The 12,603-nt window shown below is 35.1% G+C and overlaps 1 protein-coding gene across 6 annotated transcripts in view; it reads right to left on the bottom strand.

The window, feature by feature from the left end:
• Positions 1 to 12,603, bottom strand: part of COL24A1 (collagen type XXIV alpha 1 chain) — a 400,532-nt gene that overhangs the window by 333,188 nt on the left and 54,741 nt on the right. For all 6 annotated transcript variants that reach the window (XR_012418180.1, XM_015433402.4, XM_065519318.2 and 3 more), the window contains one exon: positions 11,095 to 11,148. Coding sequence is in view for 5 of the 6 variants with exons in the window: in XM_015433402.4 (XP_015288888.3) it covers positions 11,095 to 11,148 (54 nt within the window). In the remaining variant the exon portion in view is untranslated. The remainder of the gene's footprint in view (positions 1 to 11,094; positions 11,149 to 12,603) is intronic.

The raw sequence follows: 12,603 nt of genomic DNA, 5'->3' as shown, positions 1-12,603 counted from the left end.
ATCCACACACCTACAGTGAACTCATTTTTGACAAAGTTGCCAGGAACATACATTGAGGAAAAGACACTCTTCAATAAATGGTGCTGGGGAAACTGGATATCCATATGTAGGATAATGAAACTTGATCCCTATCTCTTGCCTTGTACAAAAATCAATTCAAAATAGATTAAAGACTTAAATCTAAGACCTCAAACTATGAAACTACTACAAGAAAATATTGGGGAACCTCTCCAGGACATTGGTCTGGGCAAAGATATCTTAAGTAATACCCCACAAGCACAGCCAGCCAAAGCAAAAATGGACAAATGGGATTGTATCAAGTTAAAAAGTTTCTTCACAGCAAAGAAAACAATCAACAAAGTGAAAAAACAACCCAGAAAATAGGAGAAAATATTTGCAAACTACCTATCTCACAAGAGATGAATAACTAGAATACACAAGGTGCTCAAACAACTCTATAGGAAAAAAAATCAAATAATCCAATTAAAAATGGGCAAAAGATTTGAATAGATATTTTTCAAAATGAGACAAGAAAATGGTAAACAGGCATATAAAAACGTGCTCAACATTACTGATCATCAAAGAAATGCAAATCCAAACTACAATCTTACCCCAGTTAAAATGGCTTATATCCAAAAGAATGCTGACAAGGACATGGAAAAAGGAGAACCTTCATATACAATTCACTGGAAGGTAAATTAGTACAACCACTATGGAGAACAGTTTGGAAGTTCCTCAAAAAACCAAAAATAAAACTACCACTGGATTTAGCAATCCCACTACTGGGTATATATCCAGAAGAAAAGAAATCAGTATATTGAAGAGATATTTGCACTCCCAAATTTGCTGCAGCACTGTTCACAACTGCCAAGATTTGGAAGTGACGTAAGTGTCCATCAACAGATGAAGGGATAAAGAAAATGTGGTACATATACACAATGGAGTACTACTATTCAGCCATACAAAAAAGAATGAGATTCTGTCATTTGCAACAGCATGGATGGAACTGGAGGTCATTAGGTTAAGTGAAATAAGCCAGGCACAGAAAGACAAATATCATGTGTTCTTGCTTATCTGTGGGATCTAAATATCACAAAATTGAATTCATGGAGACAGGAAAGGAAGGATCGTTATTTGAGGCTGGGAGGGGAACAGTAGATGAGGTGGAGGTAGGGAAAGGGGCATAGTTAATGGGTACAAAAAAATAGTTACAAAGAATGAATAAGACCCAATATTTGTTAGCACAACAGAGAAACTATAGTAAATAATAATTTAATTGTACAATTTAAAATAAATAAAGAGTATCATTGGATTGTTTGTAACACACAGGATAAATATTTGTGAGGATGGATATCCAATTTTCCATGATGTGATTATTATGCATTGCAGCCTGTACCAAAATATCTCATGTACTCCATGAATATACACACTTACTATGTACCTACAAAATTAAAGTAATAAATAAAAAAATTGCCTCAGCAAGAATTCCAATAATAAATGGAGCTTATAATCCAATTTTATATAGACTTCAATTTTAATAAATACATTAACAAAAATTTGAGCCCTAAAAATATGTTATCAATAGGTGACCACACAGGACAGAAAAAAAAAAGACACAATTGAATCAAAATCAGAAATATTAGTGGTTACAAAAGAAACCAGTTTCAAACTACTCCCAGTAATTAAGATTTGAATATGTAAATAAAATGTTTAATCATAAGGAAAACAGTAGTATCATTTATACACAGATCCTCCTCACTTTGCACTATAGTATAGGACAATAAAAATAACTATGCAAGCTGAAATTGTACAAAGCAGTCTTACTAAGCAATGGGAAAATTTACAATTGTTCCATGGCCTTTAAATATTTTTGTCAAAATGTTAAAAACTCTCTTACTGTTGGTTATAGTTGCATGGAGAAATAAAAAAAAATACGAGTATTAATTTAGTACAGTATAATTGAAAACATTAGAAATTAAAGCATCATTTATTTTGAAAAAAGTTATCAAAATTAGTTTGAAAGTGTTTGCCTTCTTGTTGTAGTCTAAATTATCATACCAAGCAAGCATATTTCCTATGCCTTGGCAAATTGTCATACTCGCTTCTAAGTACGGATCTATTCCCAACATTTCATCTTTTGCACTTTCAATGTCATGACATATTTCCAAGAGTTCTTCTAATGTGAAGATTTATTTTTTGAAAGTGTCACTTCCTCTGGAACATCCTTGTCCTATTCATCATAACCACTTTACTCATTTATGTCTAAAAGTTCACCAGCAATAAATTTCCATGGCTGCATATGCAGAGTCTTAAATGTCAGCAGTATCTCATGGTCAGCTATTTCTTTAAAATTCCTGTTATCACTATTCCTTTATTTGCTGTTCTTTCATCTTTGTTAGCTAATACTCCTTTCTATTATTCATCTGTGTAAAATATCGCTTGGGTTTATCACTGCAAAACAAGGAAACAACACAACTTTAGTGTCTGTACCTGATTGAATAACAGATACACAGTGAGCAATCACCAACAGAGTGAATGAAATGACTTGATTGGTAATTGGTCATGATGGACTCCATTAATTATGCAGTGATTTGTGGACTAAAGGGCCAGTAGCAAAGTCTGTACTTTATGTAGTTAATCATACTTAATATACTGTGGTAAATGAAATATTAATTATGTTTTTGGGAACAGATGCTATGTAATTAAATTGTGGCAACCAGAATATATGTATATAGGAACCACACAAAGTAAGGACTGCCTGCATATAAATATTGAGAATTATTCTCAATGCCCCTATAATTTACATGTTATTAACTTTATTTATCAATGGTTTACTCCTTTTAACAGTTTTCTTTTCCCCCATTAAATGGGAAGAACTTATATTCATGGAGATAAAGACTTTTCCAACATATGAGAAAGTATTCTACATAGCACAAGGCAGCTTCTGTATAATCACCCCCACTCTCTATCATAAGCCTGGTTTCAGAAAGATAGAAGCGTATCTCTCTCGAACTCATAAAAAATGTTAAAGAAATTCTGGAGACTAAAGGATTTGCCTCTGGCACTCCCCTTCTTACAATCCTGTAGTACCTCTCTACTACACAATAATGTACATGCTTTAACATGGCTTATAAATCCCTTTATAATTTGGTACTTCAATACTCCTCAAGCTCTATCTCTTGACACCTTCTCCCTCACACTTCATGATTCATGAACAAAGAAGTGTTTCTTACCTCTCAGCCTTTGCTTATGTGTTATCTATGTGTAGACAGCATACTTGTCCACTAGGTGCAGTATCATTAGGATAACTTCTGCTCATCCTCAAGAATCATCTCAGATGCCACCTCTTTCCCTGATTCCTGTATCCATCCACCCCTCACCTCCAGGAGGCTTATGTGAAGCTCAACTATGTACTATAATAATTCTTTCATATTTTCATAATCACACTTGCCATAGCATAATTTATTTATATAATATATAAATATAACAATTTTTATATATTTGTATAACATAAATATAATTTATATATTTACATAATATATAAATATAATTTATATTTACATAATATATAATAATTATAATTTATTACGATACTTTAATTATTTACTTTTGTATAGGTTACATATCCCTTACCTGAAATGCTTGGGACCAGAAATGTTTTGGATTTTGAAACTGTTCAGATTTTGGAACATTTGCATTACACCACTTGAGTCTCCCAAATCTGAAAATCTGAAATCTTAAATGCTCCAATGAGCATTTCCTTTGAACATCATGTGGGCGCTCAAAATAATTCGGATTTTGGAGCACTCCAGATTTCAAATTTTTAGATTTAGGATGCTCAGTCTGTAACTGTTTTCTTTTCAAGACAGTAAGCTACTTGAAGGCAGGAACTATATACATCATATATAGTTGATATACATATCAACTGGATATCATATATGTATATCATTTACATAACAGTGGTTTGCTGAACAAATTGCAGGACAAAAAGATGTGACTAAAACAGCTGCAGAATTTTAGGGTTAGTTACAGAATTTATCAAGGAAAAAAACTGCTCTTCTGCTTGAGGCAATTTTCCTGGATCTTTTGCCTCTGTCTAGTCTCGGGAAGCTGAGGCAAAGGTGAGCTAACCATCGTGCATAATCCTGTAAAAGGCAACATCACTGAGTGATGAGTAACAGGTTAAGTAGTTCTACTTAGCTAACCTGAAATAAAATGATGGGTGGTTGGAGCCAGAGGACTCAGTGAAAATAAGACAGCGGAGAGGAGGTGGTGCTTTGACAAGCAAGCAAGGTGAAGGGGCAGAGTCAATTGAATCTAAGAGCAGCATTATCATTCATTCAGTCATAATATGTGCTTGTTATGTGCCAGACACTGAACTGCAATACCACAGTGAATGAAATGTAGTCCTTACATTACACTTAAGCAACTTATACTATATTTCCTAAATCCATATATTTTTCCCTTAGCCACTGTTACTGCATTGTTGTCTAAAAGCCAACATTAAATCTTCTTTCTCTACAACGTAATATCCTTATTCTACAGATTAGGTAATTATAACTCTCTACTAAAGTTCGTCAAATATTACAGGACTCATGTCAGCAATGCCTTGAGGAATACAACAAAGGCCTATGACCATGGTTTGGCCAAAACAACCAGAGAAAACTATGGCAAAATTGAGAAATAGTGATAAAATAGGATAGTATAGTTATCAAAAAAGAATCCCTAAGCAAGAATTCAGAACAAGATGAAAATCAACAACCAGAATAATGTAAGCACTTCTTGGGGTAAGGCCTTAAAGTTCCTAATGTTTTAAGAATAAAGATTTTAATTATTTTTTTTTAAAATATTAAATAAAAGAATAATCCCAGATAGCTGGAGAACTTTGGGAGACTTAAATTATAGGACGAATACAACACAAACCTCTCTATTCTACCCACCTTCTCACTTAGAACATACTTCCCTAAGGCATACAACAGACTCATGCCAATGTTAGTCCCAAACTCCTCACAATATTCACTTGCTAATCTCTTTTAAGTAGTACTTGGCTTTTTCTGTGGTCCCATCGATCCCTAGTACCTCTCAACCAGCCCTCACATAGAAAAACAGTATGATAGATGAATTCTTAAAATGATGCTAAATCACAGATCACAGCTTATTCTGAGGACACAGAAATATTTACAAAGACTTCTGGAAACTGAAATACTTTTAGCCAAATGAATTTGTCATTAATGTTGGAATTTCAATCATATGAGCCAGACTGAGGGAAATATCTTTGGACGCAAGGAAGTTTTCAAAGTCCCCAAAACTACGCCACTTTGGCAACCACTGGCTTGCCTGTTGGAGAGTTCAGTACTGTGATACCTTGTTCTCAGCTTCCCCTACCATTAGTGGAATTAGTGGGATTGCAGAGATGGTAACAGTGGTGGCAGCACAACTTCCAAGCAGCAGCATTTGTATTAGACTCAGTACTACACTTGAATTGGGAAGCAACTCAAAGTAAAACACAGCTCTGCAGATTTTTATAGGAATAATAAGCCAGTGAGAGATGATCTATAGAGCTGGCTATAGAGCAGTAGAATTCTCCATTATCTTTCTTCAGGCACTGATTTTTATGCCAACTCTGATTTTTTTTTTTTTTTTGGTCATTGTGATTATCTATATTCAGTATTAATATAGCTCCTTAGTACTATCCTTGCTTTAAAAAGTTTATGAAGAGCTGCACACTTTGGGGGTGACTGATAAGTCACAGTGCATTCCACCCGATGCTTTTGGTTCTTTATTCCTGCCCAACTTTATACAGATATTTACTGTGTGCCTCATATGCAATGAAAAGATTCTTTTAAAAAATAATTGAACAAATTCTCTCAAAGTAAAATAAAAATTCACATGGATTTATAGTTATCACTAAACTGAGAGGATTTTTCAATATCCAGAAAAATATTGTCATATATTATTTACAAAAATCTGTTTTAAAATGTGTGCATCATATTTCACAACTGCTCTGAGTTGTGGTAAGGGGTGCTTAACTACTTCAATATGGCTTATCGTCTCGAACTTAGAAAAACTGTTTCAATTGATTGGATTGCTAATGTTCTTATAATTATAAATAGAAGGCTTTCCATTCTAATGTAGCAACTGATTGGCTATATTAAAAAACGTAAAAATCTATCTTGATTCCAAACTCAGAATTAGGACTCGTGTCTTCCATCCAATCAAGCATGCACTCTGGATCAAACTTATCTGTTTTTTGGCAAAAATTCAGACACTCAGTAAGAAGTAAAACTACACTTCAGTTCCTAGGAAAATAAGAGTTACATGAAAGTTGCTTAGTTAAGGCAATATAACCAGTCAATCTAGGGAAAACATATTGCTCATTAAAAATGTTAATACTGGTTTCAAAAAGTGGAAATGGATGGAAAAACGGGAAAAAGAAAGAAGCAAACCAAAAAATCTATTAAAGACTGAAGAGAATACTGCTGCTAATTTGCTTGCCTTCTCTATCTCATTTTCACTTTCAATTTTCAAGACTCTTTTTTACGTTAATCTTCTATTTATTTACCTCAACAGTTTTTATCAGTCATTAGTGTATTTCACATAACTTTCTTGCAGACATTTTAGCTTTAAGGATTACTGGAGTTTGGTTTATACTAGAAATATTTTCATATTTACAGGTACTTTCCAGAGAAAAAGAATAATGAAGTCATTGTTATCTGTCATCCAAAACTATATTTGTTCCCTTGGCTTTCATGAAAAACAGTATTTTACTTCCTCTTGCAACATGCTAGAGATAGTCAGATGTACTTAAATACCAGTATCTAACAGATATTGACTTAACATGCTTCCAGCCAGAGTAAGACACCCATAGCCCCAACCCCAGCCCTAAGTTGGCTGACTTACCATGTGCATGCACATGCCCCTGACCTGAGAAACAGCCTGGCAAGCCCACCCCTGACAAAGCCTCACCACCACCATCACAAACTCTCTCGGCCTAGGCTACCGAGACACTCATAAATGTCACTAGCATGGATTACAACTGAAGAAACTACATGGAGACTACGTTACTGTTTCCATCTAGAACCAAAGCCAATATATCCCACCAAAACAACACCCCAAGACCAGTTCATATGAAAAAGTCTTTCCCTAGGAAACCTACTCCATAAAATTAGAAGAGGTAATTTTTCCACCAGATGTGTAGAAATCATTGTAGGAACACATCAAACATGAAAAAGCAAGGACACACCACACCTCCAAAGGAATAGAATAATTTTCCAGTAACAGGTATCAATCAAAGGAAATACACAAAATGCCAGAAAAAAAGAATTCAAAATAATAATCTTAAGGAAACTCTGTGAGAAATGAGATAATATAGATAGACAAGTCAACAAAATTAGGAAAACAATTCATGATTTGAATGAGAAATTCCATAGAAATAGATATCACAATAAAGAACCAAACAGAAATTTGACAGCTAAAGAATTCCATGAATGAAATAAAAAAATACAATCAAGAGCCTCAACAGTAGATTAGACCAAGCAGAAGAAAGAATTTCTGAACTTAAAAGTCATTTGAAATAATAGAGACAGACCCCCCAGCCCCCCAAAAAAGTAAGCCTACAGAATTTATGGGACACCATTAAGGGAACAAATAGTTGCATTATGGGTGCTAAATAATTAATTAATTAATAAAGAAGCAGTATCCAAATTATTAAGAGCACAGTCATATGTGTCAAACAGCCCTGGATTTGAGTTATAAATCTTCCAAATAATAGTTGCATGGCCTTGAAAGTGTGACTTAACCCTCATACACCTCAATTAACTTATTTATGACATACCAAACATAGTATCTGTCTCAATGGGTTGTTTTGTTGTTGTCGTTGTTTGTTTAAGTGACAAGATCTCACTATGTTGCCCAGGCTGGAGTGCAGTGGCTATTCATAGGCAGGATCGTGCTACATCACAACCTGGAATTCCTGGGCTCAAGCAATTCTCCTGCCTTTGCCACCTAAATAGCTAGAACTATAGGTATGTGCCACTGCTCCTGGCTTCAATGAGTTGTCTTAAAGATTAAAAGAAACTGCTCAGCAGACAGATTAGAACACTGTACACAATAAAATAGCTACTTTAAATGTTAGTAGTAATAGTTACAATAGTAATTCATAAAATAGTTTAACAGATTAAAAGATATAATTACTTCGTATTAACCAAAACCTAAGTACCCTTTCATCTCTCATAATATGAACTGAATAGTTAAAAGCACAGCAATTTCAGTATCCTACCATCACTCTCAAAGTGACCCTGAAGAATTATTTTAACCACTCTGGGCTTATGTTTGTTTTCTCACTTAGAAAATGAATAACTTAAATCTTTGTATTGATCTTGAGAATTCATTCAGCACTTTCGGGGAGAACTGCAAGGATGAAGGAATAGGAGTCCCTAGGTTACAGCTAATAGGAGCCACTATTCTAGGTTATCTTAGCATGGATCCTGTTTGCAGGAAGCAATTCTGTGAGTGCCTTAAGTGTCCAAAAATGAACCACATTAGTTCAAATTGAACCAAATTCAATAAAAAAATAGCTCTTTACCTGAACATTCTACGTAATAATGAGTCTTGTCCTTTCCCTTTTCCATACAAACCACAGGAAAAGTATATCAAGTTCATTTTGAATGTATTTCTATTGTATACTCATATCAAAGTAAGACACACCACAAGGAGTATGATACAAACTTGTCTCAAGCCCGCTAGGTGGAGAATTAGTCTAGGCTTAAATTGAGTCATTGTATCCTTTTCCTAGTTATACTTGGTTTTCAAAAATCTGTACACAGTTTCCATTAATAGAAACACTCTGAAAAGGAGGAAAATATTCCAAGAAATATTACAAAATAATCTCAAATATTTCAACACTATTCTGAACTACTGTCAAAGCACAGTGAACCAGGGATTCTTCTTTTATCAGAAAGTAAGTCACTTTCTAAATACTTTCAACTAAATTTTAGCTTGAGAAGATCGTGCAATAGCTCCTAATTGATAATACACCAAGATCCCCGACTTCTATAGGGTCTACTTCTATCAGCTAATAACAAAAGCCAGATTGAAAGGTTTTAAAAAATCATATAAGAGAAACAAGAAATCTGTGAAAGATAATTAATGGCCCAGTATGTTTAAAATAATGCTGTTTTATGACTTTACTAGAAAAGAAGAATGCAAAATAATATTACACAGACCAAAAAGAATATATTCTTAATATTTTAAAATACTGATGGGCCATATAACATGTACACAGGTCTCTGAAAGTTAGTAATTCTGCTTTAAACAAGTACAACTTCAAAGTTAAAACAATAATCTGCTCTAACAGTTAAAATCAAAGTATTTTTTTCTTTGGTCTATGAATAATATGTATTCCCAGAGATTGCATGTTATATACTCTTCTACACAAAAACTACTCAACATTTACTTAGTGTGTCCCTTTCTGGAGTGTTAATTTCAGGAACCACAGACATCATTTAACTACAGAAAGTAATGATTATTCTTCTGTCATATACAGTATCACTGCATAGGATGCAATAACTGTATTTTAATATCAACTAAAGTAATTGAGAGCATATCCATATTATGAGGTCTTGTTTGATGATATATGTCAGTACAATCGCCTAAGAGATATGAGTAGTCATATGTATACTCAGTAGCATTAAATAAACAGATTCATGCCTGTGTATCAAGATCAATTCTGTCAGAAATGATCACTCTGCAGTTTCATGTCTCCTTGAGGGGCAGCCAACAATCTCAAGGGAGTTACCAAATTCTAACTAATGTCTAGGATGAAGACTAGTCTGAAGAACATTAAAATAATGGTGTGGTCATTGAAGACAAAATACTCTCATGAGTACTTTTTCATCATTGCACAATTCAGCCCTATAATAGGGGCCATGAAGGAAAGCAAAACAGGTCAGGATTATTTCCAAAACCATATAAATAGCTGATGGTTTACATTTATTAAGGGCTGACTATTTATGTGATACGTTGTTGCAAGGATTGTCTCATTCTATCTTCCCCCAAACTCCCTATGAAGTGGATAGTATTATCCTTACAATTTACAAATGAGGCAACTGAAGCTTGGAAGTTAAGCAATCTGTCCAAAGTTGATGGAACCTACAAAATGGCAGTTGGGATTTGAACCAAGCAACCAGAGCCTGAATACCACTTGCAACATAAGTCTCCCAAGAGGAAAGGGATATGGAACACTAAGACAACAACACAGCTCATTATTATATGTATTTAGACATCCATATCAAGTCAAATACTGCCCTACAATATTTTGGTACTCTTAACACCTTAAGAAGAAATTTTTTGTTTTCCTCATTCCCTGTAGAAAATCAGTAACTTAGTGTTTGGGAAAAAACAAGCTGACCAGATAGAAAAGAAGTTATACCTCTTTCATCCAGGAAACTACAAGATATATTTTATAAAATAATTATTGCAACTGTGTCAGTACTCCTTTCTACCTCACAAAAAGCTTAGTCATATGAACATGACTACTGTTTTTTACTAGCCATCCCCAATCCTCACTTCCATCCTACCCTTCACGCCTCATATCTGTATATACCTCAAGACAGAGATTATTATTTCCCAGTAAAATGAGAACCCCTTAACAAATCCATATGTATTACCTATAAGCAGGTAAACCTCACTTTGGGCATATAAAAGTCATAAAGTGACTTCAAGGTCTCAGAAGTAGGTCGTTTCCCTAATATAGTTTAAAAAAGGAAAGCTTCAATATTCTATCAGTGACTGACTTTCTCTTGCATGTGAATTCTGTGCCCATCATTAATTGAAGGGTCTTCTTTTATTTTCTCAAGATTCTGCCTTTTGTGGGCACCACTTTCCAGGATGATGATGGCATCCTAATTTTCTTTTGCTGAGAAAAGGAATTTTAAAACATTAGTTTTAGGCTCAACTTCAAAACAAGATCATAGTGACTGAAGACCTCCAAGATCCATATATCATCCAGTTATGTTTTAGAACAAGGATCCCTAAAGAAAAAGACAAAAGAAAAAAAGAAAAACAGAAAAGAAAACAAGTAAAATTCCATCTTACCTTATCACCTTGCATACCAGGGGGGCCCATTAATCCAGAAAGGCCTTGATCACCCTATAAACAAAACACAGAAGTTTAATGTCATGAAAGAGAATTGAAAATTAGAATTCTCTTGAAAATTAAAGCTCCCTTTAATCTTAGACATCAGCTCTTATTACAATCATTTCCAATCTTCACAATCTTTGAGCCCGTTTCTGAGGCTTCCCGCCCTTCCTTATCTCTTCCAGGGCTTAATAACTGGACTGTATTTCCCCACCTCCATATTCTTGCTCTGTTTTCTCTGTTCTTTTCTGTAATAAGGCTTTTGCTATCAAACTTCGCCTCAGTCCAAGGTCTATCGTGTTTTAAAAATTGAAAGTAGGGCTGGGCACGGTGGCTCATGCCTGTAATCCTAGCACTTTGGGAGGCCGAGACAGGTGGATTACTTGAGGCCAGGAGTTCAAAACCAGTCTGGCCAACATGGTGAAATCCGTCTCTACTAAAAATACAAAAAAACTAGCTGGACATGGTGGCGGGCACCTGTAATCCCAGCTACATACGAGGGTGAGGCAGGAGAATCACTTGAACCCAGGAGGCGGAGGTTGCAGTGAACCAAGATCTCGCCACTGCACTCCAGCCTGGGCAACAAGAGTGAAACTCTGACTCTGTCTCAGAAAATAAAAAAAAAAAAAAGAAAAGAAAATTGAAAGTAGTTTCCCTAAAAAATCTACAAGTGCATTGTGAAGCAGCTGTTGAGGTGTCACCCCTACTCCGTTTCTGTGAGGACCTGCAGCGTGGTAGGACTCCCAGAGAGAATCTCACGGGCTGTGGTGGGACCATCTAGGTTCACGTGACGCACAGGAGGCACTTCCGCTTCCAGAGCTGAGCTGGTGCCTTCCATCCTGCGTGCCAGCACCACAGAACGTCCCTCACCCCGGAGTAATGAGAGAAAATTGATTGGTAAGTCCATCATGTGCTTGGCTCGAACAGACTAGGCGTTACCGATTAGCGCTACCATTTTTACATTTATTACACTGATAGAAGGAAGAGAAAACTGCACGAGGAAAGAGGAGACAAGAGGCTGGTCCTCTTACAATAGCTTTAGTCATGAAGGAATCATTTAATTTCTCCTCAAATTCCTCCATCTGGAAAATGAGGTTGATAATGATGATGGTGATGATGATGATTTCGATGTCATCTCACCTGTCTCATGGGAAAGGAAAAACTTACACCATTTAAAAACTATCTATGCATGCTCTTTTAAAGCCCCAAAATGGCTTAAATCTTTGTGTATGGTCTATTACAGATGTTACTTAGTGGATGTTACATGGTGAAGTACTGAATCCTGCATTTCTTTTTCTCTTTCACCATTGACTATATATTTATTGTTAAAAATGGCTAAATGGTTAAAATAAAATTGTTTGCCAATCCCCTTCTACTTCCACCAAGTTAATGTTTGTATTTTATTTGTATTCAGATTTATGTGTATAACCAGTTTCCTGTTTCCTCAGTATATTTGAATCCAATTTA

The sequence above is a fragment of the Macaca fascicularis genome, chromosome 1 (genome assembly GCF_037993035.2).
Source record: "Macaca fascicularis isolate 582-1 chromosome 1, T2T-MFA8v1.1".
Lineage (NCBI taxonomy): Eukaryota > Metazoa > Chordata > Mammalia > Primates > Cercopithecidae > Macaca > Macaca fascicularis.
This window is presented reverse-complemented; position numbering and strand designations above follow the sequence as displayed.